This window comes from Ictalurus furcatus, chromosome 27 (assembly GCF_023375685.1).
Source record: "Ictalurus furcatus strain D&B chromosome 27, Billie_1.0, whole genome shotgun sequence".
Classification (NCBI taxonomy): domain Eukaryota; kingdom Metazoa; phylum Chordata; class Actinopteri; order Siluriformes; family Ictaluridae; genus Ictalurus; species Ictalurus furcatus.
In genome coordinates, this window is record NC_071281.1 from 8,338,337 (window position 1) to 8,366,186 (window position 27,850).

Here is a 27,850-nt window from a genome sequence, read left to right on the forward strand (position 1 = left end):
TGTCTAGAAATATATAAAGTATAAGAAAATGTCGCTAACGTAATTTATATCCAGGGTATAACATACTAGTTAAGTGCATTAATACAGAATAATCAACTCGAGTATGTACTTAAATCTTCAGGATGACCCTTTTCTTATTCTCTCTCTTCATGAGATTGATCTTGAGCTTGCACCCTCAACAATATGACAGTAAGTCTTTGGCTAACATTTGAGCTCTGAGCTATGGGCTGTGGTTTTCAGGCTGCGCAGTAGCACCGGATCGTCTCTGACCAGGATAAAGCGGTTACTGAAATTGAATGAGTGCCTGAGCTGTGCTTTTCTTTTCTTGCATCACAGTCTGGCCGTGCATTTATGCTTCTAGTTTAGCAGACGATGTAATTCAGGAACGAGTAGTAATGTGTTGCACCACCAGGAAATACTGCATGAATCAAATGGAGTTTAAACGTAAATCTGTGATTATTCGTCCACCCCTGCTTATTGGCTCATTGCTGATCTCACTTTTTTTTTTTTAAAAAAGTGTATAATTATTATAGGCCTGGACACAAAACAAATAACACACTGCAGCTTTAGTATGAGCAGAGAGCCAGTTTTAGGCCCAGAAGTGTGCTTGTATGATATGATATTGCGCATATTATTGTGTTTATGAGCAGCCAACAGTCTGATGTGTATTAACAGCATGAGATTATGGGCGCGAACTGCTGTAAAATAGAAAAGGCTATAAAAAAAATCCTCAATATTTTTGGAAACAGTATTTATACCCAAGGTTCTTTACCACACACACACACACACACACACACACACAGACAATAATTCTGAACCGCCAGGATTTTGCGATCGCAGAAGTGAATGTAAAATCATGCAAACGCCGCAATATTAAGAGGAGCTTGTGATTTTTCAACATAACCGCAGATTTGGGCCAAGACACGTCATGTGATGTCATGGAAATGCGCATGCAGTCAAAGTCCTCTTCGATTTACACGAGTCGAACACGAGTACAGCTAAAAGGTCTCAGTTATCAACAATCACTGCGAAAGACAGTGCAAAACAATTTCGTAGCCAATTCGAGTAGTTTTCCAAAAAAAAAAAAATCCACAAAAAAACTCTGCAAGTTGCATCACAAATTTCTGAAAAAAGCACAAGCATTTTTGGGCACAACAATAATAATAATCATTAAATCCTGTACGGAGTGACAATAGCTTTGCTTTGTGTGTGCTGAGGTTAGAGTTAGTTAAAGGCGTGGTGTTATGGCGCTGCGGTAATATAGAAATCAGTGGAAATGGACTACATAATGAATATTAGAACCGGGGCGATTTCATTCCATTGAAACCGTAGGCAGAAATCTTTTTATTCAAACCTCAGATTGTGAACGACACTCGTCGATAAGCCGCCCGAATATCCTTATTACCTCGCGCTCACTTTGAAGAATGTTGCGGTTTATTTTCTGTGCGAACCCGGATCACGTTGATTGATGAAGTAATGATAGTAGAACGTAGTAATTTTCTTTAATAGCAGTGCTACCGTTAGAGGATCCGCATCATAAAATCTGACATGGAGTACACGGAAGATGTTATCGCCCAGATTTTATTCACATCACCTGGTACAGACTGACAAGTAATAATCTAAGGCTGCTGTAATCGTAGAGTATAAAGACCGTCGTAATGTGGCTGATGGCAGGAAGTGCGAGGACAGGAACAGGCCCAGAGACACACAGTGGCTGAGTGTCTCACTGGACAGAAATCATCACGTGTGTCAGGCAGAGGGTTGCATGCATGTGTGTGTGTGTGTGTGTGTGTGTGTGCGTGTGTGTGTGTATGGGTGGGCTTGTTTCGTGTTCTGGCTTGTTGATAACGTATTGTATCTAAAGAATCCAGTTTCCAGGCTCTGTTTGTGTGTGCGTGTGTGTGTGTGTGTGTATTCTCTTTGGGTGTGTCTGTTTTTCCAAAGCGAGATTATCAGTAATGACTGTATAATTTCTGATTTCCCCCAACGTAGATCTTTCCTCCCTTTCCTAACAGCACTGTAACCATAGCATGGTGAATATCACTGTTAATATCCTGTTAAATATCTGTCTGTTTTCCTCTTCCCACTCCACCCATCCGCCTAGATATTACACTTAACTATTATCAGAATGACTCGTGCATTTCTGCTCAGTTTTCTGCTTCATCTTTATAATAAACATAAGCAAGCATATTGAAGTCTTATTATCGAGATGATGCTCAGTTTTGACCCGACGAGGTCAAATAAAAGTGTTAAAATTGAAATGGTGTTTGAAAATTAGCATTAGAGAAAAGCGTTTAGGCAGTGCCATTTCCTTCATATTTTATTTACACACACACACACACGCGCACACACACACACACACACCTGCCATCAAGTTATTATTATGAATAATGTATTAATTTCATTACTAGATGTTATAAATAGAAGAGGGAACCAAGAACTTTTGGGAATTGCATTGTTTGCAAGGAAAAAGCCCTATAATGTGTCCACATTACTGAAGTTCTTTATTCTTTCTTTATTTGTTTGTTTGTTTTTTGTTTTTTTTTTTTGCTTTAGTTGTATTGTTGGAAAATGAGACCATGGTATGATAGGACAAGTCATTGCTGAGTAGTGAAAAACATGCAGAAGAAAACAGCTCAGTGTGTGTTAGTCTGACACACATGTGCCGACGCCTCCCAGTTCTCCCAGTCCTGATGTTCATTTCGACTCGCCGGTTGTTCGGTCCAAGTTTCACCATATGTTTCCTGTTTCCCTCGTCGAACAAAAAAACATCTTACGTCCAGCGTCATTGACATGCACATGAATAATCAATATCTGGTTGCATTTAACTGGCCATGTAAGCACCATACTACAATACCTTAAAGAGTATCAAAGCTGTTACCAGACCACAGAAAACATGTTAAAGATAATTGATAATCAGTTTATTTAGTGCATGAACATGCATATATATATATATATATATATATATATATATATATATATATATATATATATATATATAAACTCTCAAAAAAGTAGAACAATTTGAATTGTTTGACATGCCTTTCTTCTGTGGTTTGGTGACGAGTTACAAAGTGACTCTTGAGGGGCGTGCATCGTTTGCAAAAATAATGGTACTATTATTAGCTGACTTAGACCAGATCAGATGACTTTCTTAAATAAACCTGTTGCTCCAGTTATAGTTGAAATGTTTATTATTGTGACTATTGTTTACATGTGTACATGTAAACACACTGAGTCACACCACTGAAGATCCTTTGAGGCTACTGATGTCGCAAATGGTATGTTACTAAATAACTAAATTAATTAATACGTCAGAATGCAGGAATGTCTAAATCTTAGTATTTCCCGAGGAGTTCCATAACCCCACCCCCTTCCTTTTTGATTAGCCTGGTTGGCATTTACGCTCAATCAAGATCCATCACACAGCCTTGTGCTGCTTCCTTTACTGCCCCCTTGTGGAGAAACACCCCAGCATGTTTGTGCCCTTCTTTCATAATAGAGCACTCATTCTTCTTTCTTCCATACAGACCTTATTTATTTATGGTGAAAATGTACTAGAATGAACGTGATCAGATGTATCACAGTATGGGTTTATTTCTGGATTATTTGTTTCTTCTATAAAGTAGCTATATTTCCTTCCAAATGTGTTGCATAATTTACTTGGGCAACATTTCAATTAGATGTTGCACTTTTTTTTTTTTTTTCCGGGAAAACTACTGTCATCTCTTTCCATCACTCTTCTAGATATTGGTACACTTTTCAGTGCCTCAGATGAAAAAGAACCCCCAGAGTCTTGTATGTGATGTATGTGGAGGCATTTATATTAGAGATATATTATATTATATATATTATATTAGAGATAGTGATATGGCAAAAAAAAAAGAAAGAAAAAAAATCATATTATATATAATCCATGAAAACAACCAACCTTCCATCCGTTTTTCATACCGCTTATCCTACACAGGGACGCAGGGAACTCGTGACACAAGGCGGGGGACACCCTGGATGGGGTGCCAACCCATCGCAGGGCACAATCACACACATATTCACACACTGGACAATTTGGAAATGCTAATCAGGCTACAATGCGTGTCTTTGGAGGCAACGGGGTTAACCACTAAGCCATTTTCAACATATATTTCATTTTGCTGAGGTTTGCTAATAAAACAGAAGCCTATGCCAAACAATTAGTTCAGTTATTTTTTGTTCTGTTTTAGTACTGATGATACCTGCTATAAGCATATACAAGCGATTATCATTTATTATGATAGCTTATTGTCATATTTCCCAGCGATGTTGTCTTTCCAGTGGAATACTAGTATTGAAAATGAAAGCTCAGTTTGGTAACTGTGGTGGTCTCCCTTGCTGTGCTAGTCCACCCTGGTGTTATAGATCAGGGATAGTCAACTGCCTAATTCAGCGAAGTGTTGGGAATTTCAGCCAGAGTGCTGCGCTTAACACGACAAATCAAGAAATAAAACAAAACTCTGTAACATTCAACCTTCATGAAATATTTGTCGCAGGACTCCCAGACATTCTACAAGTGAGCAAAATAGTTTTGTAAGCACAACTGCCGAACAGAGTCGTTTAAATCTCTGGCAGCCGACAGTATAAGACAAGTAGCATTTTTTCATTCCTGCAAGAAACGCTCAACGTCATGCAGCAGCTCAGAATTATTCAGGACAATCCGCCAGCAGTGTGTGTCTAAGCTGGCCCAGCTTCCAGTGAGGTTAAATAGTCCTGTCATAAATATGGTTCCTTTGGCTGAAATATCTTTTGTGCTTAATGTTGCTGCTAACACACAGTACACTTGTTTCACACTGCCATCTCTGCCAGTGGCAGAAAAAAAAAACAGATCCCATCCCTCTCTCTTTTTCTCATATATTTGATCATCCACCAATTCCCACGCTCCAGCCAGCTCGCCCCATCATACAGTAGCTACCAACTGGGACGAGTGAGGGCTATCACACGTTTCCTCAAAGATACACGAAGCCAAGCCAACCACGTCTTGTTGCTTCTGCTGCACGAAACACTCTGAAGAAAGCACATCTTCCACATGCATGACCTTATGGACACTCACAATTGGCTGGTGTTGATGTGATTGACAAGGGAGTGAGAGTATGTCATCCCTCCCACACAGAGAGCACAGCTAAGTTTGCTCCCTTGACCCCTAGCCACGGATGGCTGTGGCACTGTCGGGGTTTGAACTCGTGGTTTCTGAAATGGCGAATACTTCCGAGTTTTATTATTTAACTTGATAACTTGTCAGGTTAAAGAGAGGCTGTCATTCAAGTAGGTTGGTGAAACTTTACTATCTAGCTACCTAGTAGCACCATAATATAAGGTATTAAAGCGCACCTGTTATGGTTTTGAAACGTGCCTAATTTTGCTTTAAAAGTCTCATACAATAGATTTACGTGCATCCGAGGTCAAAAAACACTTTAATGTGCTGATAATTTAAATTGCAGCATTACATGTTTTCCCCCTCAGTGTCAAAAACGACTCGTTAAATGATCCATTCTAAAGGATTCATTCTAAACTACTCCTTTCAGAGAGCATACTCTGCTCTGATTGGTCAGATGTCCCAGTCTGTTGTGATTGGTCTACCGCTGTCAGAGTGTTTCAAAAAGGAAACGCCCACTACCATAACGAGTTTCAGCTCTGTCTGTTTTTTGTTCCAAACCTAGGTAGGTTAGTACAGGAAGTAAGTCTGGAATCACTAACAACTCGTTTCAGCCGTTCAGAATCGATTCCTTCTTTCGGGAGTCAATAACTCTGTTTGTCTCTTTGATTTTTTGAAACTTTGTAGACTTTTTACATTCACAAACAGCTCTATAACACACTACATGAAAGGTAATATGTGAAAAACCATAATAGGTGCACTTTAAATACATTTAGCTTGGAGCTAAACTAGGCTAAACTAACCTACTTAAATAGCTGGCTGGCTTGATATCAATCTACAGATATGTGTGCTTGAAGTCTAGATTCTGAGTCCTCAGAAGGTATCGATTATTTCTGTAAAGACATTTTTTTTCTGTGAGGAGACGATTCTTTAGTGTTTTTGGAAGGAGTCTACAGTGTCAGTGCTTTGTAGCAGAGATAAATCTGTTCCACATCACCCCATCACTGATTCATTTCCTAACAGTGCAGGAAGTAAACATTACCTAACGTGAAATAGATAGCTTGTTACCTGAACATAACCTGGATGTGGTTCTGCAGTGTTTTTTGTTTTATTATGTCAGTGGTCCATCTCAGGCACTACACCTGCTGTAGACTTGTATCATCTAAAAAAGAGACAGACATAGCAACAAAGAGATTCTTAGAAAGGCAGTAAGTAGTGGAGCATTTCTGGTCAGCACTCTGCAGTGCGCTTTGCTTTGATGAGCAGCTGAGAGAGCTGTGTGGAAGTGTGAGAGGCATGACTGCGAGGATGCACTCACTAATGAGACAGTATTTATAGCAGGTAAGGTAACAAGGCAAAGTCTCGTCTCACTGAAAGTACTGAATCATGTTAGAAACCATTTGCTCCTGCTGCCATCACATCAGTGGAAGATAACATACTATCTGGACTGTAAAACATATTTTTGTATTCCCCCCTTATTTGTTTAGCTGGTGCAGCGGGTTATAATAAGAAATATTATGTTTGCAGAAGTCTTTTGTAAGCTGGGCTAGTGTTTTTATGGTCAAAGATGACAAGTTTTCTGTTCAGTTTAATTCTCGAATTTGACTGCAGTACCAGCATCATCCTAATCAACACTAGACATTCAGAAAGGTACTGCTGAAGTTTGAACTCGTTCCGAGAGAATCACTGAGAATCATCTTCACCAAATCACATCTGCATATTTTAATAAAAGTTCCCTAAATCAGGACCAAAAACCAACAACTGACACATTATTGTTGTAGGCTAGTCAGCATGATCTACCACGTTGCTTGTGCCTTCGTCAGTGGATGTTTGTGGACGTCCGCTTCTCGGTTGGTCCGTAACACCTCCAATCTTTTTGAATTTGGCAGCAGTGTCGTGTGTGATGTGTTTGCATTGTTTGCTGCCAAAGTCCAGCGCAACCTTGCAAGATCTTCCTGATCCGACCATGAGAATGATTTCAGTACGTTTTTTTTTTTTTTTTTTTTTTTTTTTTGGGTCAAAGGAATTCTTAAAGTAAAAAATATATATAAACAAAGTATGAACATTTTTGGAAGACATTTTGCTGAAGTGTTAATTTCCCCCTATGTATGCAGACTTTCGGGACACCCTGTATAATTCACATTACTAACAATGCCCACAGAACCTTAAAAGGCCTTTAAAAGGTGTTTTTCATTTTATAGCCCTTACTTAAAATGTATTTTGTTGAAATGTCTTAAATTTGAATTTACATATGCTTAGTTTTAGGCCGCAGATATTCTTAATCTAGTGTCTTTTGATTGATTGATTGATTGATTGATTGATTTTGTATGATTATTGTCCAGAAATAATGATGAGTAAGAATGTTAAGAATTCTAACGAATGCCGTTAAGACTTCACAGATGAGAGAGTAAAAGGTAAGGTGAGGTTGCTATTCCAATCCATGCTGGGAAAGTTTGATGGAAAAGCGCTATTTTCTGTCGCACGGTATTAGGGATGGGCGATATCTTATCGTTTGTGATATACCTTTGTGCTAGAAATTCTCGTTTGTGATATACCTTTGTGGTAGAAATTCTCCCCACAATAAGAATCAGTCTAGATAATAACGATAAAGCCTAGTTGATGACGTATTTCTGTCTGCGACAGTCTGCGACCCGTAGAGGAGCTACCTCTACAATCTGGAACTGATTTGGTTACAGAAAATCTGTTTTATTTTTAGATCAATGTTTGTGTTTCTGAGGCTCTCAAGATCACAGCTGTTACCTGTAGCCAAAAACAGTGGTGCACGGTGCTATATTTATATCGTCATGGATATCGTTATCGCAATAAATACCAGTAAATATCGTGATATAGTTTTAAGTCCATTTCGCCCATCCCTGCACTGTATGTATATAGGTGCATCTTGTTTTCCTCTCTGTATTACTGCGTGAGATAGTGAGAATCTGAACAGTGTCCTTTGCTTTTATGGGGTAAGTATGATAAGGCTGTTCTCTCACATCATGAACACATCCACTGCCTCGTCTTTCTTCCAGTCTTGGCCTCAGTAATTCGAGACACACAGCACAACTTCACGTTCTGCTGCTTTGTTTTCTAGCACTCATCACCTTCACATTCTGCTTCCAGCAAGCGTGTTGCGTGTCCCCAAAATAGCTGCTTGTTCTCATCTCCTGACCTGCCATGTGTCAGCATTGTTTTATTTTTTGGGTAAAGATGGAAAAGTTTGTAGTAGGGCTGTGTTCCGAGGCAGCCTCGGGCCTTGTTCACATTCAGGACGGCACCGAGGCCTGAGGTTGCACCACTGGAGTGTCTCTATGCGGCTTTAAATTCTGGCCCGTGCAAAGGATGGTGAGAGATGTAGAGAGTGAGGGAGAATAGAGGAGAGGACAGAGGCACTAGACAGAAAGAGAGAGAGTAAGAAATAGAGAGATGTTGGCTGTTGTAATTCCCCAGGCACTCATTAGTTCTCGGGCAACTCTGTATCTGTCTCAGGCAGACCACAGCAAAGCAGGCTACAGCGACAATGCAACTTCTCCAGGCTTTCACACACACACACAACTGAACAGTGTATTTTTCTTTTAGGCTAGGTTTTGCGGTGCTGTCAACTGGCAGATCAGGGTCTGGATTTGGACCCTGTAGTATTTCAACAGACTGAAACAAGCACTCGAAAAATAGTATAGCGAACAATGAATGAAAAAACTGGCCTTAGGTCAGCGACTCCTGTTTTTAAAAAATTGCAGCTTCAGTGGCAGATGTTTTGTTGTGGACAATAATGTGCATGTATGTCAATTAGCTACTTGAAGGCAGCTCATTGAGGAAGCACAGTTTTCATTTCATGTTTTTATTTCATATCCCCTCTCTAGTCTGATTAATGTACAGTACTGATGAGATGGTATGTTCAAAGTACTACACATTTTACCTGCATTAGTGTGTAACCTTGAAGTAGGTTTCATACACATTATTATTTTTGAAACCTGCTGAAGTCCATGCTAACTCTGTGTTTTATTGCAGTGTTATTGCCTCTGTTAGTTTTCTGTTTAAACCTGGCCTATGGCCAGTCATATTCTCAATGGGCCACTGCAGCCATGCTGGAAAACACCAATTACTTTAATTAGGGTATTACTGTTTAATTTTAAACCTGGAGCCACTTTAGCTAAAGCTTGATACCTAATAATTTATTAATAATCTGACTCATGGCTCATCTGAATAAAAATGTTATACAGTATCTCACAAAAGTGAGTACACCCCTCACATTTTTGTAAATATTTGATTATATCTTTTCATGTGACAACACTGAAGAAATGATACTTTGCTACAATGTAAAGTAGTGAGTGTACAGCTTGTGTAACAGTGTAAATTTGCTGTCCCCTCAAAATAACTCAACACACAGCCATTAATGTCTAAACCACTGGCAACGAAAGTGAGTACACCCCTAAGTGAAAATGTCCATATTGGGCCCAAAGTGTCAGTATTTTGTGGTCACCATTATTTTCCAGCACTGCCTTAACCCTCTTGGGCATGGAGTTCACCAGAGCTTCACAGGTTGCCACTGGAGTCCTCTTCCACTCCTCCATGACGACATCACTGAGCTGGTGGATGTTAGAGACCTTGTGCTCCTCCACCTTCCATTTGAGGACGCCCCACAGATGCTCAATAGGGTTTAGGTCTGGAGACATGCTTGGCCAGTCCATCACCTTCACCCTCAGCTTCTTTAGCAAGGCAGTGGTCATCTTGGAGGTGTGTTTGGGGTCGTTATCATGCTGGAATACTGCCCTACGGCCCAGTCACCGAAGGGAGGGGACCATGCTCTGCTTCAGTATGTCACAATACGTGTTGGCATTCATGGTTCCCTCAATGAACTGTAGCTCCCCAGTGCCGGCAGCACTCATGCAGCCCCAGACCATGACACTCCCACCACCATGCTTGACTGTAGGCAAGACACACTTGTCTTTGTACTCCTCACCTGGTTGCCGCCAGACACGCTTGACACCATCTGAACCAAATAAGTTTATCTTGGTCTCATCAGACCACAGGACATTCATTCCAGTATTCCATGTCCTTAGTCTGCTTGTCTTCAGTGAACTGTTTGCAGGCTTTCTTGTGCAACATCTTTAGAAGAGGCTTCCTTCTGGGACGACAGCCAACCAATTTGATGCAGTGTGCGGCGTATGGTCTGAGCACTGACAGGCTGACCCCCCACCCCTTCAACCTCTGCAGCAACGCTGGCAGCACTCATACGTCTATTTCCCAAACACAACCTCTGGATATGACGCTGATCACATGCTCTCAACTTCTTTGGTCGACCATGACGAGGCCTGTTCTGAGTGGAACCTGTCCTGTTAAACCGCTGTATGGTCTTGACCATCGTGCTGCAGCTCAGTGTCAGGGTCTTGGCAATCTTCTTATAGCCTAGGCCATCTTTATGTAGAGCAATGAATTCTTTTTTTCAGATCCTCAGAGAGTTCTTTGCCATGAGGTGCAATGTTGAACTTCCAGTGACCAGTATGAGGGAGTGTGAGAGCGATGACACCAAATTTAACACACCTGCTCCCCATTCACACCTGAGACCTTGTAACACTAACAAGTCACATGACACCGGGGAGGGAAAATGGCAAATTTACACTGTTATACAAGCTGTACACTCACTATTTTACATTGTAGTGAAGTGTCATTTCTTCAGTGTTGTCACATGAAAAGATATAATCAAATATTTACAAAAAATTTGAGGGATGTACTCACTTTTGTGAGATACTGTATATGCACAAGATTCAGAATTGAGAAAAGCTCTGATGGGACTTCATGTTTCTTTTGACACTAAATGCTACCTCTTGCATGTGTATTAATTTGGGTTACATGTACCGTGCAGGTGAAAGAACATTTCAAATCTCCATTTTAAATGAATTCATTCAAATGGCTGAGAATCCAGCTATTTGCATGTCAGATTGAATCGTCCTGCCCTGTGTGCATTTGTGTTTTATCTATCTTCATCTTTCTTCGTCCCTAGATTACCCTCACAAGTACGGCCGAGAGGGAGGCTGTGCAGATCACTCCGTGTTCGAGAGGATGAGGAAGTACCAGGCATCTGCTGTGGAGACTCCCGCTGAGGTCAGTCCACATCGTTGAGAAATGCTTCTACAATGCACAAAAACATACAAAAACATATCGATACCTAAAGCAGTTTGAGATGAAATACATTGCATCAGAAATATGAAATAGTAACACAGAGTTGTTTTTCTTCTATTCCTGAAATTAAAATGGTTGTGTTTCTGTCAGAAGTGATGTGTTGCTTCTCGCGTCACCTGATATATGATTAGAGGAAAGGTGACAACAGCGCAGAGAAATTATTACATTACTCTGAGACATTCAGAGCTTTTAAAAGCGCCAGGCTCTTTGCTTGTGAGCTTTTAAAAGTTGTCTTATTTTGTTATTTAGGGAGTAATCAGGATTGGGTGTGGCGGCACATTCCGGCATTTTTTAAGTCCTTGGGTGCTTTTTATGCACCAAAAAACCTCTCCCGTCTTTTTCTGCCTCCTCCAGTATAGCAGAACTTTGACCTCAATATTCAGAACAAAAACATAGAGTCTAAAGCAACAAAAAAGCCTCTGCTTAATGCATAATAAGTGTCTTATTGAAGACATCTAGAATTTTAAACTTTGCTGATGGCTTAAAATGTCATATGGGGTATTTGCACAAAGTCTTCCTTTCTTTGTTTCTTTGTTCTTTCTCATTTTCCTTTGTTTGACGTCTCAGGGGTTTTTTTCTTTGTTTCTTTCACTCTCTTTCTTTTCTTCCTTCTTTGTTTTTATTCCTACTTTTGTTCCTTATTTCACTCGTTCTTGTTTTGTTTCTTTATCTTTTCTCCCTATTTTTTCTAATATTGAGCATGAGGTTTGTCTTTTATTTAACTATATAGGCATAGCAAAATAGCTTAAAATTGTTAAATGGGGGGAACGGTGGCTTAGTAGTTAAGTAGCACATTTACCTCGCCCCTCCGGGGTTCTGGGATTGAATTCTGCCTCTGCCCTGTGTGTGCAGAGTTTGCATGTTCTCCCCGTGCTTCGGGGGTTTCCTCCAGGTCCTCTGGCTTCCTCACCAAGTCCAAAAACATGCTTTGTAGGCTGATTTGGCACTTCCAAATTGTCCGATGTGTGTGAATGGGTGCCCTGCGAAGGGTTGGCACCCCGTCCAGGGTGTCCCCCACCTCGAGCCCTGAGTCTCCTGGGATAGGCTCCAGGCTCCCCATGACCCTGTGTAGGATAAGTGGTACAGAAAATGGATGGATGTTAAAAGTCATGATGGGTGTACCACTCTTTTGCAGAGCATCCTTCACACCTAGGGGGAATTTAAAGTTGCCAATCCAGTATGTTGTTGAGAGGTGGGAGGACGCTGCACCACTAGTCCACCCACAGTTGAAGCAGCACAGTTGAACTAATAAAAAACACCAAATAACAGTTATAACAAGCCAGATGATGCTTCACTGTTGAGCTCCCTGAGAAAGACTGATATTGCATTGTAATTGAAAGTGTGCGTGATGTTGGGCTACTCTTGCACTGAACAGGTGAAACAGCCTTGTCTCCTGCATAAGACCTGAATAACTCTGTGTTCAGGACTGTTTCTTGCTTTTCTATTTTGCTTTTCTGGAATTTTCCTGGAGCCAGTACCAACAGTAGCATAACGGAAGGTTACTACAGATAATAATGGATTTTTGGATGGGTTAGAAGATGTGTTGTGTTGGTACTTCCATGCTGAATGGTTTTTGCTCTTTGCCTCCTGCAGGAAAAGAACAGACAGCATGCAGTGGACGAAGAGGAGGATATAACTGGGCCAGTGATCCTGAGGAAGCGTCGAGCCGCTCAAGCTGAGAAAAACACCTGCCAGCTCTTCATCCAAACAGACCACCTGTTCTACCAGTACTACCGTACTAGAGAGGCCGTCATAGCTCAGGTACAGCATTAAATGGATCCCAATAGACCAAGACCTTTGGACCTTTATGGTATTGCAATAGTGACCAAAAAGTTGAGCAAGACCCATAAAGAAATTTACACATTTGCCCCCTTCGCCCAAATGTACTTGAACAGCCAAGATATGTTTTCTGTTCAACAAGTGTCTTTAGTTTTGCACCATGGTTGCGAGGCTAATGTGTTAAAGAAAATCTGTCTCCTCTAAATATCTAAAAGCCAGGTGGCCACATTGGTGGTTGTGTTTTGTAAAGCTGCTTTAATACAGTACATTGTAGAGACTGCTGTATTTGTCCCAACAGATCTCCAGTCATGTTAAGGCCATCGACTCAATCTATCAGTCCACAGACTTCCAGGGCATCCGCAACATCAGCTTTATGGTCAAGAGGATCAGGGTATGTGTGTGTTTGTATTATCTTGCCTCTTTCAGCTTGATCAGCATTGTGCTCAGTGCTGGCATCATTTACTGTCGTGGTGTGTGTGTGTGTGTTTGTGTGTGTTTGTGAGAGAGAGACAGAGAGTACTGAGAAAAACAAGGTGTATGAGCACTGTCTGTTAAATCCAATTATTTTCTAGTCTTCATCTGCTGATTATCAATGATGCAATATGTAAGAGATAACACCATATCGATATGGGAAGATTAATGAATCAACACAGTAATCACATTGTGACCGCTGCACCACATCCAGCATGTTCCCATGCTAATCGCCGTGGCCTTTCTTTGTCCCGTGAGCTTCATATCTGACCACCTACTCCCGCCTGCATGAGCGTGAAAACCATCTGCTCCTGTGACCTTTGTGTTTGGTCCTGCGGGTCCTGCGCAATCCCAGTCCCTTATGCCCAGCTCTAATACAGAGAGCCCTTTCATTTCGGTCACTGTAATTGTTTTCTGCGACAGTAATTTGTTTCGGCACCTTCTTGTAGTTGCTTGTCATTGCTAATGAAAGCATGAACCTACCATCAATACCTTGTTACGCCGTCACTCAGAGGTCTGTGTCAGTTAGCTGCTTATTTCTGCTCTAACCGCTCTGGTGCCAGAGAACTAATGAAAATGGACTGCACTGAACACGCTGAAAGGTCTTAATCAAAACCATTTTATATTGTTGAAATCACCTGACATTTAGGAGCTGCTGTGGAATAAAATATATAAAAAGACCGTCATTAATTAATATCAGTACAAAAGAGGCTTCACCAGCCCAAAGGACCCAAAGTGGGTTTTCATCTTATTAGGAGAAGAATATTGTTCCTTGTCCAGTAGGTTTTTTTAAGGACTTTATTAGCTTCTGTAAGAGGTTGGAGGCATGTCTTTATGAGAGCTGCATTGGCTCCTACAGACACTGAGATGTGGACTGATACAGATTGATCCACCTACATCTCAATGCTGCTCATGACGCTCTTTCTGTTTCTCTGTCTGTCTGTCTTTCATATCTTCAATTTATGGACCTTCAATTTAAAGAAATTGTTTATCCAAAAATGTTATATATTTGCTGTATTAGATGTAACCACTGTTGTAGAGCTCGTGTGATTCCTTTCTCTCTCACCTCCTCTCTTAGATTAACACGACGAGTGATGAGACTGACAAAACAAACCCTTTCCGTTTCCCCAACATCGGTGTAGAGAAGTTTCTGGAGCTGAATTCAGAACAGAACCATGACGAATTCTGCCTGGCTTACGTCTTCACTGACAGAGACTTTGATGACGGAGTTCTGGGATTAGCCTGGGTTGGAGCGCCCTCAGGTACACGCACGCACAGACACACACACATATACACACACACACACACACATATACATACACACATACATACACACATACACACACACACACACATATACATACACGCACATATACATACACACACACACATATACATACACGCACATATACATACACACACACATATCCACACATCCACATCTATCTTTTTACACACACACACACACACACACACATATATACACACACACAACCCTTTTTTACACTCACACAGTGCTGATTCAGGGAACTAGCAAAGTTTTTTAAATAACTGGGTCACATTTCTACCAGAGTTGAACATCACAAAACACATGGCATAAAAATTTCAGCTATGAAGGATTTTTGGATTTGAGAACATATTTTACTACCTAAAGTTAAATTATTGGGCGTCTGTAAAAAGCAAAGAGAGGAGTCATAGACAAGGATTACTCATAAGCCATTCTATGTATTTTTTATTGATTTCTAGCTTTTTGCGTTACGTATAGCCGTGGTGTGTATCTGCTTTTGCATTTGAGTTCCTATTTAGAAATATTTCAGTCAAATGTTTAGTTCTTTGTCTCAGACGAGAATTAATTGTCACAATATAATTTTTTTTATTAATGTTGTCATGTTTGTTGTAATGTTATCTAATCCATATTTTATTTTTAATTACCTAGTTATCTATGTATATTTAGTTAATGTACTCTAAACACCGTGAATTTAATAACAGTGTACTCTTTTGGCAGTTACACGGCTGATTTAATAACAATATTTGTATTCTTTACAAAATAGTTTGCAAATGATTCCAATTTGGCACACATGTACAATGGCCATGTGACCTCGTAGGTAGGACAAGGAGACGTGCATGATTTCAGCCAATGGAACACTATCTAGGACATTGCGGTGGACCACTAAAAATCACCAGCTCTTTTGTGGTTTGAGATTAGGCACCAGAACCAAAGACCTAACACGTGCACTTAAATCTCCATGTCCTGTCTCTGACGCTGGCTGTGGGTCACCGATCAGAATACATGGGCTGTTAATCTATAATGAGATCTTTCTCTGAGGTTGAGGTGAGGGAGAGGAGGTTGTAATGAAGGCCATGTGATGTGCTTGTCGCGCTGTTGAGTATCTCTGGCATCTGGAGCAAGAGCGGCCTCCATTAACCCGCACTCATACTGATACAATCTCTGTCTTACTCTGTTGCAGTTCTGCTATATATGTACATGTGTGTGTTTGTGTTTGTGTGTGTGTGTGTGTGTGTGTGTGTGTGTGTCTGTGTGTGTTTTCTCATGAGTCCATAGGCTCTTTAAGCTTCTAATAGGTTTCTGAGTAATTCACTAGAAAATACATTGCTAACAAACACCGACATAAGAAAATCCTGCTGATCTATACAGGCTAATTCACGTTGTTCTTATTCTTCTGATTTTATCCCGAACGGAGCATACCTTACTCGGAAGAGAGAGTGGAAAAATCTCTTTTGAGCACTCTGTACTGTGAGTAAATGCATATCAGTGAACTCTAGGCCCCTGATGGGCTTCACACTGCACTCTGATCAATGAACTTCTACCCAGAAAGGCTTTGCACACTCAGACTTGCTGTCTACATGCAGAGAGTACAGTGCGTGAAATCACTCATTCACAAAGACGTCTTTTGTAATGGAATATCTTTGCAGTCATACCAATAAGTGTGGATTGGTCAGGGATGACTGATGTAAGCAGTGTTATCTTTTGTAATCCCAATCAGACTACAGGTATCAGAGTAAACATGGATGATGTAAATGAAATGCTATGGCCATCTCAGTTACCAGCTCTCAACCCAGTTGAACATCCACGAGACGTTTGGAGCAAAGTGTTAGACATTGCTTACCACCACCATCATCAAAACACCAAGGGAATATGTTTTGAGAGGCATAGATTGAAGCTGTTCTGGTGACACATGGAGGACTTATGGTGTTTTATTCTTTATTTTGTCACCTGTGCGTATATATTTGTTGAGCAGGTTGCCTGTGGTTATGACTGTTATAAAAGGAATAATACTATAAATGTTTTCTACTATTTCAGGAAGCTCTGGTGGGATTTGTGAGAAGAATAAACAATACTCCGATAATAAAAAGAAGTCTCTTAACACTGGCATCATCACCGTTCAGAACTATGGCAGCCACGTTCCCCCTAAAGTGTCCCACATCACCTTCGCCCATGAGGTCGGACACAACTTCGGCTCCCCTGTGAGTATCCGCTGCTTATAAGTAAAGTTCAGGACCCTAAAGGGTTGTGGAATGACCCTGTATTCACACTAGCAACCAACAAGTCACTTGTAGTTTGTCTTCTGGCAATGTATGTTGAGTGAATCTGTTAGCAACTATATATACTGTAGCTTATAAAGTGAACTAGTTAGACACAAATTAAACATAAATTAAACAATGTACTACTCAGTGTAAAAATTGGTTGTTTAATTTACATTACATGCTAGGCTTTGTATCAACTTCATTAGCACATTATCAGCAAAAGCCCAATGTAATGTACTAGCTATGTACATTCACCAGAGACACCCATGATCTCTGCTACTTCCTTGAATTCTTTTTCATAATGTCTCTAGGCACACCTACTGCTTTTTCTGAAATCGCGACTTCCTTTCACACATGTACATAGAAAATGAACAGTCACCTGTCGGTTTGTGGCTTGCTGTTGTGAATGTAGGATGAGAACCACACAGGTTTCTGTTTTGTGCCTCTGTTACTGTACATCAGGTGTGTCCAGTCTTATCCGGAAAGGGCCGGTGTGGGTGCAGGTTTTCATTCCAACCAAGCAGGAGCCACACCTGATTCCACCTGTTTAATCAGTTGATTTTGGCTTTCAATAGACTCAGGTGTGGCTTCTGCTTGGTTGGAATGAAAACCTGTACCCACACCAGCCTTTTCTGGATAAGATTGGACACCCCTGCTCTAGATGAACTGTGACCATTTTTTTTTAAGGTACCCTTTAAAAGCAGCTTCATACTATGTATGGTCTGTATAGCATCAAAATAAAACAACTAAGACAAATTGCAAGCATTTATTTGCGGTTATCTGCCAACTAGAAACAAAAGGCTATTGTCCAAATATATGTTGTACATTTTGCGTTTGTTCTGGAGTAACTGCCATGTCTTTAATTCGCTCCTCTTCACCGTTTGACAGCATGACTCTGGCAGTGAGTGTACTCCTGGAGAGTCGAAGACCTCTGACATGAAGGAGCGAGGCAACTACATCATGTATGCCAGAGCCACGTCCGGAGACAAGTCAAACAACAACAAGTTCTCCATCTGCAGCATCCGCAACATCAGCAAGGTGTTGGATGCGAAGAGATCCCAATGTTTTGTCGGTAAGAGCTTTCTGCACATAGCCAGGGTCTCCAAGCATCTAGTGGGATTCATTTTAAAGGAATAGATCAGCCACACAAAGTCCTCCTAAGCCCAAATGTTGTCAGTGTTTGGTGTGTGCCGTTTACTACTGTATTTTGCTCTGGAGCTATGCCAGTGATGCAGGTAACAAGTAATATAGCCACTAGTTTAGCATCGTGTAGCTGTATAATCATGCTAAACATTTGTACATTTACCTAAAACGTGTTGGGTTCTTCAGTGTCTCAGACTTACTGATGTGGTTTCTGACACAATATGACACACTGAAGTACAATAGGATTTTAAGCTGCAGCGCCAAAACAGGTAGAAGAATCATATTCAGGTAGGATGTGCTACCCAAAGTGTGAAAGTGGAATTGTATTTTAGAATTGGTTTGGATATTAATTTGGTTCTAATTTAATTTCATCAAACATGTCTAAGCTGATTGTCTTCATTGGTATTTATTTATTATTGTGCCACTACTGTGTCAGTTTCACAGCTGAGAATGGTATCTTTAATTTTCCTCCTTTCCTCAGAGTCTGGCCAGCCCATCTGTGGAAACGGTTTGGTGGAGGTTGGGGAACAGTGTGACTGTGGCTACAGTGATCACTGTAAAGACACTTGCTGCCACAATGCCAATGAGCCAGATGGCAAGAAGTGCACACTGAAGCCTGGGGCCAAGTGCAGGTATGTGCTGAGTCTGGAACGTCCACTGCAGCATTCATGAATGTTCATGAGAGCATATAATCCCCTTTCTGACTGCATGAGGTGGTGTGTTTTAGCATGGACAAATCAAATTCATTAGCAAACCCACCATACAAGTGAAAGCTCAGAGTGCTTATTCAGCCCCATGTTGTGGTTGCTCATAATGAAAGTAGAATAGAAAATGTTAGCTAACATAATGAACTCAAATTTATGGTAAGATACTTAGATAGTTAAATACATTAATACAGACAAGGGATATGAGTATGAACGTGAACTCAACAGTGAAAATGAGTGTATCCTCGAATTGCTAGGTAAAGAGGGAAGGTGATCTCACAATTCACATTTCTACATAATAAATATAAATCGTGTTTGGATCCTCTGCAAAACCTAGCAACATTAATTCACACATTTATTTTTTACTATGATTAATCATTGCTAATTCTACACTATTAGTAAGTGCTTGTACCAACTGCTAATACAGACAGGTGTTATAATTTATTTGAGTAATATATTCATTATTATCCTTAGCCAGAATTCATGCTCTGTTAATGCCTGTAGTGCAGTAGGTTTTTGTCTTTAGGCAGCCTGGATTGTTTGTGCTTGCGGGTCTCTGTACCCAGCCGGTGCTGACGAATTGTGTATTTTGTCAGCGCACTGTCGCTATGCTCATCTAGTCTACCAAGGTGTACGGACTCGTAATGGTCAAACGGCGTGGGGTTCTCTCAGATTCCGTCTGTTTCCCAACATGTGATGTATTGTTGTTTCACTTGTGCTATAATTTGGTTGGTTCTGATTGACGTTGTTGTTTTGATCTGGTCTTGAGTCTGTGGGGTGATTGTGGGTAGCTGCTGTTCTTTAGGTGGTTACATTTTGGAAATGCATGATTAATCGATATTGGCTTAATTCTGCTTCGTGTACATTGTTTGTTGTGATACAGTGCACCTTTAGGATGTGCTTACAGAACTATGCATGTCCGGCTGTGAAATTCTTGAATGGCGAAACATACCCCAGACCTCACTGATTTAAATATCTTCCATCCATCCATCCATCCATCCATCCATCCATTTATTTGTTCATTCATTCATCTTCAGTCAGTGCTTTATCCTGCTCAGGGATGTGGTGATTCAGAGCCTATCCGGGGAACACTGAGGGTGAGGTGGGATGTGGATGTGACACCATTCCAACACAGTGCAGTATGCACACACTCGGTCATTCCTAGCATGTTTTTGGGAGGTAGGAGGAAACCAGAGAACCCAGAGTTAACCCAAGCAGACATTGGGAGAGCATGCAGAACTCTACATAGATAACTCAGGATTGAAGGAGCTGTGAGGTGGCCATGTGTGCCACCCCTAAATATTTATAGTTACAGTAATAATTGGAATAGCCACAAAAATGTTTTGTTTTATGGCATAGAAAGATCTGCACACTTTTACCTTCACTTCACTTCACCCTGGTTAAAATTTGTCTGAAGAAGTGATCATGATGCTAAAATAATTATAACTGGCGAAGCGAGTGTTTTCTTTTGTGCCTAATATAAAATGTGTGTGTTATTCCCTGCGATCATGGAATCATGGTTGCCTGCCAGGGCCTAGGACTGATAGTAGTGCTCGAGCTGCCTCGGCCAGCACCGTTAACATAACATATCTGTGTGTCGAGTGATGAAATCTGTTCATTTATTGTTTATTTTATACTATTGTTGTTGCTTGTATACATTGATTTAGTCAGGTTATTCTCTCATTGCTTTCCTCTTCTATCACAGTCCCAGTCAGGGCCCATGCTGTACAGCTCAGTGTGAGTTTAAGGGCACTCAGGAAAAGTGTAGGAACGAGTCGGATTGCGCTCTTGAGGGCAAGTGCAGCGGCACCACAGCACAGTGTCCTACTTCTACACCAAAGACCAACTTAACAGCATGCAACGGGGAGACACAAGTCTGCATCAATGGGGTATGAACTGTCGTACTATATTCTAATGTGTGTGCATGATTTTATCTCTACATTTGGCTGGTAATTTGAACATTAATTTCAGACTCCTTGCATGTACTCCTCATGTACTTACATGTACTTCCCCTCTGTGTCTGTTTCTTCTCCCCTCCCCACCCCACCCCTCCAACCCCAACCCTCCATCCCCTCTCAGGTCTGCACTGGCTCTATCTGTGAGAGCTTCAACCTGGAGGTGTGCACATGTGCCAGTGAAGATGGGAAGGATGAGACAGAGTTGTGCCATGTTTGCTGCATGGAGAAGAGTGAGTGCTGCACGCCAGCCTAAGCACTGGTGTTAAATGTCGTTCAGCTCTGCTGTGCACAAGTTACACATACACATGCACACATTTATGGAGAATTACAGATCATCATAATAATTAATAAGCTTTTATTTATATGCATTTATGTATTTTATATATTTACCTTTTACATATGGAATGCAGCTCAACATACCATAACTGAAATAATAAAAAAAAAAGTGAACAACACCATACGTACATAACAACTAGTAATCAAAATGTGAAAACCGAAAAGGCTTTAACTTGTGTCTTTAAACCAGAATTGGGGACGAGATATAAAATGAGTTTATAATGTGGCACATTACTACCATTTTAAGCAAATCTGGAATGTACACATAAAATAAAAATGTTTTGCTTTGCTGTGTGTGCTTTTACATGAGCATCTGCATCTGTATGTACACAGATAAGCCCAACACGTGCAGAAGTACAGGCTCTAATGAATGGGACGCACACTTCAAAAAGAAGGTTCGCACCCTACAGCCTGGATCTCCCTGTAACGACTTTAAAGGCTACTGTGACGTGTTTATGAAGTGCAGGCTGGTGGATGCTGACGGGCCACTGGCCAGACTCAAGAAGGCTATCTTTAACCCTGAGCTTTACAAGACCATCGCTGAGTGGATAGTGGTAAGCACAGCTTTCTATATTCTCCCTCAGTGAGCCAGGGTGTGCTGACAATAGTGTGTGGTAGTGTACAATTTGTCAGCTATTTTTAAAAGTAGTCTTAGTCCTGTGTCAAATGTCCTTGATGATAGTTTTTATCATATTTAGTCAACCGTATCCTGTTTTCTCTTTTAGTCAACTTTTAGTTGACTAAAAGTCTGAGCATTTTAGTCTGATCTTAGTCTAAGAGAAGTCTAGTCTATAGTTTTAGTCAAGGAAAACTGTAGACATTTTAAGATTACTATTGATTAACATTTCAATCAGTTTAGTCTCGCCAGTGGTGGAAATGTCCAAGATACACTTTTTTATTTGTTTGTTTGTTTTTGCCTTATTTACATATGTGTAAATATAATATAAATATAAACATATAAATACCTCATGTCTCCTCCAAACAATATGCTTTCTTGAGTATCAAGACAGGCACATGAAAGATTAATGAACAACATTCATGAATTATGTGTGGCACAAAACAAACACCGTTCATTCATCCTTATCTTTTATATCACAACCCTCTGCCCTCTCACTCCTAGTTTTTTTTTACCAGGTGGTAAAAAGTATTTTAATATAGTCCTGCCAGACTCTCTCTCTCTCTCTCTCTCTCTCTTGCCTTTTTTGACTATCAACAAAAATAAGAGTGACAGCCTGTGTCAATGCTATAAAAAAATGAAAGTGGTACAGTCCATAGGGGCTTGAGAATCCTTACTGAAACACTTTACAAACATTACGTGTCTCTCTATGTAACTATTGAACAAGTTTTTATTTGTAATAAACATGTAGGCTAACATAACGGTGGATATAATACTCAGCAAGCTGTGATTCTGACAATAAATTAAGATGAATAAGAATGTTCAAAATAGATTAAACCTGGATCATTTCAGGTACTTGCACACAGCTTGATCCATATTAATCGCATCAGTTAAAAGTAACTGTTTCTGTTAAGATTTTCAGCTTCTTTAAGACTTACCTGAGGTGGTCTGATCGGTCCTGTGAGGACACACGCTGATAGAGAAGCGTTCCCATTGGCTGCAGCCTGTAGGTATTATGGGCAATCACGAAAGTCAACATTGCACAGAATATCCCCGCTACGCTTGTAGCATAGTTCCATGTGCGAACTCGCATTTATGTGTGGATCTCGCATTCGTTTCAAAAACAGCCTATAATATTTAGCGTACATTTTAGTCTCGTCTTTTTTTTTTTGTCAACAATATTGCATGTTAATCCAGTCACAGTTAGTGTTTAATGACGTCGATGTCGTCTTGTCATCATCTCATCTTAGTCATGGAAAAAACGGTCATCCACAAACATTTTTCATCAGTTTTCGTTGAAGAAATTAACACTACAGTGTGGTTCTCAACAACACAGGAAAGGGTTATTTGTCATTGCAAGATACAGTTTATTGTGTAGGAATGTTTAATATGTGTGTATATGTTACAGATTTATTGGTGGGCTGTGCTGTTGATGGGTATTGCTCTCATCATGTTGATGGCTGGATTCATTAAGATCTGCAGTGTTCACACACCAAGCAGCAACCCCAAACTACCCCCACCAAGACCACTGCCAGGTAATGCACCCACCAAACTGCCCCTCCCAAACCACTGCCAGGTAATATCCTCAATTAACCTGCACCTCCCAAACCAATGCCAGGTAATATCCTCAATTAACCTGCACCTCCCAAACCACTGCCAGGTAATATCCTCAATTAACCTGCCCCTCCCAAACCACTGCCAGGTAATATCCTCAATTAACCTGCACCTCCCAAACCACTGCCAGGTAATATCCTCAATTAACCTGCACCTCCCAAACCAATGCCAGGTAATATCCTCAATTAACCTGCACCTCCCAAACCAATGCCAGGTAATATCCTCAATTAACCTGCCCCTCCCAAGCCACTGCCAGGTAATATACTGTTTTGTTTAATTGGTTTCTCGTTATCTACTTTTAGGACTTCTGATGGAAATCTGATGATGTTTTAAGGTCATATTTATGCTGAAATGTAGAAAAATCTAAATGGTTCAGAAACTTTCAACACCGGTGTAGAAACTGTGCACACTCTCACTGTAACACACTATATGTGACACAGTAATAAGCTTTTCTGCTCTGTGTAAACTATATTCAGAGCATGAGCTTTGGCCTGAAATTACTTTCTCTGAATCACAGCCAAGTCATCTTGCACCACAGTGCAGCTCTGTGCACCTCTGCAATAAAAAAAATGGCAAGACAAGTGAAGTGAATCATTGAAAATGACTTTTGTTTGTACCTGCTCTCTCACCATCAGTAATATTCCAGCTGTGTCTTACAGACTGTCTTACAGACACAGCACCCTGCTCACCTTCACCACTGTACTTTCTCATCCAGTTGTATGAAAACTGAAGGACACTTTTGAGTCTTAGACCCACATTGTAAGACGAGTCACTGAGGACTTGTCTTGCCTTTCCTTCTTTCCTAACTTTGTACCTTACTACTTTTACCTCATTTCACTCTATGCTCCATTTCTCTCTCCTTCATATTCTCTTTTCCTTTTTCCTCTCCCTCTGTCTTTGTCATTTCCTTCACCTTCTCTGTCTTTTGGGTACTGCCCCTTTCTTTCTTTCGATGTCCATTTACCTCTCTCTCTATATTTGTGTCTGGGAGTATGTGCGGAGGAGTATTGTGTGGGGGAGTAGGACTAGTACCAGGACCTGTACCGGTTCATTGCTCAGATCTTAATGTCTGTCCTCTCCTCCACCTCTCCTTCTGTAGGTACATTGAAGAGGAGGAGAGCTCAGGGTCAGAGCGCTCAGACTCAGCCACAGCGTGCACACCTTCGCCAGCCCAGAGATACCTATCAGATGGGTCAGATGCGCCGCTAAGCTCCGCACTCCGCCTTGGTTCTTCCTAGTGCCTACAACAGGAAACACTTTACTCCAAAGAGTTACTGAACCAATCAATTAACCCCATCCACAGTCTTACAGAGCTGTCTAAAGGAAACAGCAAACTCCCACAACAAACTTCAAACAAACTGCTCTGTAAAGCAATGATGCTGTCCTCACACTGAATAAAGACCAGATGAGGAAAAGAGAGAATCACTGCTTTGTTTTCTTATGTGGATATCTATTTCCCCCTTTTTTCCCCCCTTCTTTTCTTGGGCATCTCTATGTAAGTGGAGTGCTTCAAGGGTCTGGTCTCTGTCCACTTTTAATTCTCTTTTTTCCTCCACCCGTATTTTCCCCAAACACTGCCATCCTGCTCAGAATGACATGATGGGGAAGCGCAGAGCCCGTGTGGTCCGGCAAGGCAAGGCTGGGTGAGCAAGAGCTCCTTCTTCATAGACTCTGTTGCCAATGTGATTAAAAATATTCTCAATGAAAAGTAGAAATATATCAAATGCAAGATTTTTTTTTTTAAAGATCACATTCTCTCTCTTTCTCTCTTTTCATTTGTATAGTTTTTCCACTAAATGTTTTTTTTTCTTTCTTGATGCATCGTATGATTGTGTTTTTGCTTCTGGTGAAGTTATTTACTATTTTGATTGACACTCAGGACAAATTAAAAAGCCTAAAGCATTATGTGTCAGAGAGGTGAATGGAAAATGCCTGATGATTATTGGCGATGTGTTTTTATTTGCTCTGCACGTCCCTGTTTTGTTCTATGACCAAGACTGAGTATTCTTGTTCTTGTAAGTTTCATCCTATTCTCACACTCTGTTTGCATTAGAAGAGTTGCCTCGTTTAGACTGAGTGAAATCTTAAAATCCTGAGAACAGGAGCAAGAGAGACAATGAGACTTGTGATTGTGTTACCTTTTGGTGAATGGCCTTATTTCACATACATTCAGCTGTGAAAGCTTGTGAGAAGTGTGCTGATGTTGTATTTGTAGTGTTGAGTTCATGTCGGATCCACCACTGTCAGAGATGTTTTACAACTGCCTAGAAATTTCCTGTGGCATGACTATGGTCAAAATCTTTGTTTCTCTGAGAACAGCCACTAATACAGAGACCTGCTGGGAGGATTTTGGAGTTTGGAAAACAAACTAGAGGAAAACTAGGAGGACTTTATGAGTACATGTTGTGGTTTCTACATGACTACTTTCCATATCGAAGTGAATACAGAAAGTTCATTCAGGAAATAAACCAAGCAGGATCTGAAAACCTAAATACGTTAGTAGTGGAACTGTGTTTAAAATGTAGCCTTTTCAGATTTTCACCTATTTATACATGAGTTGTTGATAAAATAATGGCATCCTTAAGCCTGGTTCCAGATCCACAGCATTTTGCTGGTTGATTTTTAGCTAGATTTTTGTGATGGAAAAGTGACATTTTGAGATTAAGCACCAGCTGGGAAACCACCACAACAGCTTTTCAGCATAGAAGTGCTATAATTATTTCAGATTGTCCCATCCCTACTCTGCAAAAGTTCTTCAGATGGAACAACGCAAATTTGTTTCTATATTAGAGCACCTGCGGTCCAACCCTTATTCTGTCCTCCATGTGCAGAAGATGATCTGTAAACACTTTCTACTGTGCCTGATGAGCAGCAGGACAGATTTGTGCCAGCCTCTTATAGGTATAGGGTCATATACACATCTGCTGCATTGATTTTCTTAGACGCTCATTTGAGAAGAAAAGACTCAGCTCAGGGGCGCACAGTGGCTTAGTGGTTAGCATGTTCGCCTCACACCTCCAGGGTCGGGGGTTCGATTCCCACCGTGGCCCTGTGTGTGCAGAGTTTGCATGTTCTCCCCGTGCTGCAGGGGTTTCCTCTGGGTACTCTGGTTTCCTCCACCAGTCCAAAGACATGCATGGTAGGCTGATTGGTATGTCTAAAGTGTCCGCAGTGTGTGAATGTGTATGTGATTGTGCATGTGATTGTGCTCTGCGATGGATTGGCACCCTGTCCAAGGTGTACCCCGCCTTGTGCCCCATGCTCCCTGGGATAGGCTCCAGGTTTCCCTGTGACCCTGAAGAGGATAAGCGGTATAGAAGATGGATGGATGGATACTCAGCTCAGAGGGGGTGGACTGTCAGGCAGTCATTAAAGCGGCGCTAATTATACTCTGTTTTTTTTTTTATTTTTATATTCCTCATTTTACTTTTGTTGATGCAAACACGTGTACCAAAATAAAATCACGTTATATTCTGTTTATAATAAAACACTTTTTCTTGTTGGAATGTTTGTTGGTCCATTTGTCAACTGGATTCAAAGTTTTTCATGATCTCTTGAAAAGAGGATTGTAACAGCTCACTTACAGATCCAGTGCGCTCCAAGGTCCTCCCTTAAGGCATGACTCATTAGTGGACAGGCCATTTCATTTGGTCCTTCATTAGGAGAGTGAGTTATGCGTTTATTCTACTCGACAAGTGTTGCCGAACAGTGGTTGGTGGTTTGAGTTTTGCTTGAACTTAAAGGCTCTGATCTTACTGAATAATTCTTGTTCTTCTGTGGTAAAGTGGTGTGGGTAATCTTTCTTTGGGCAGGGAAGACTTTTTGTAATTCAAATCTGCTTTTTTTTCAGTTCTTCCTTTAAAGCTATAAGAGGAATGTACACTGATATGGATGCAAAATGTGTGGAAATTGAAAGAGAAATATGTCTAATACTACTGTTTGTTTTTAATGGCCGCTGTGTTTTATGCAGTACCCCCTTTGTTGTGTGTTTTACTTTTTCATAATTCAGATTTTTTTTTTTTTCCTTTTCCTTTAATTTGCTCTCAATTTTAAAAAAAAGAAAAACAACTTTTTACTAAGAATGCAAAAAGTATTGTGCAAAGATATGTAATTTTTTTGAAGTACTTGAAATGCATTAATAAATAGATTTGGTCAATTTCTCAATACACAGTTTATTCACATTAATAAAAACAGACTTGGAAAAACATTTCAGCATGCTGTTTGTGTGTTTCACGCTGCTGTGTGTTAACAGCAGGTACATTTGCTCCTGATGACATTTGCTATAAATGTCACTTTAAAAACTGTTGTCTATGTTTGTGCAGGTCCTGGCTGTAAAGTTTATCAGTGGACATCTGATCTCAGCATCGAGGGAACACGACCA

General features: G+C 40.6%; 1 protein-coding gene across 2 annotated transcripts in view; it reads left to right on the top strand.

Moving 5' to 3' along the window:
- adam10a (ADAM metallopeptidase domain 10a) overlaps positions 1-27,676 on the top strand; it is a 115,362-nt gene extending 87,686 nt beyond the window's left edge. For both annotated transcript variants that reach the window (XM_053617239.1, XM_053617240.1), the window contains exons 5-16: positions 11,124-11,224; positions 12,896-13,063; positions 13,380-13,472; positions 14,631-14,814; positions 16,875-17,038; positions 17,987-18,170; positions 18,723-18,873; positions 20,651-20,834; positions 21,025-21,133; positions 21,573-21,793; positions 23,264-23,390; positions 24,569-27,676. In XM_053617239.1, coding sequence (XP_053473214.1) covers positions 11,124-11,224; positions 12,896-13,063; positions 13,380-13,472; positions 14,631-14,814; positions 16,875-17,038; positions 17,987-18,170; positions 18,723-18,873; positions 20,651-20,834; positions 21,025-21,133; positions 21,573-21,793; positions 23,264-23,390; positions 24,569-24,678 — 1,796 coding nt within the window. In that variant the 3' untranslated portion in view covers positions 24,679-27,676. The remainder of the gene's footprint in view (positions 1-11,123; positions 11,225-12,895; positions 13,064-13,379; positions 13,473-14,630; positions 14,815-16,874; positions 17,039-17,986; positions 18,171-18,722; positions 18,874-20,650; positions 20,835-21,024; positions 21,134-21,572; positions 21,794-23,263; positions 23,391-24,568) is intronic.
- The last annotated feature ends 174 nt before the right edge of the window (positions 27,677-27,850 follow it).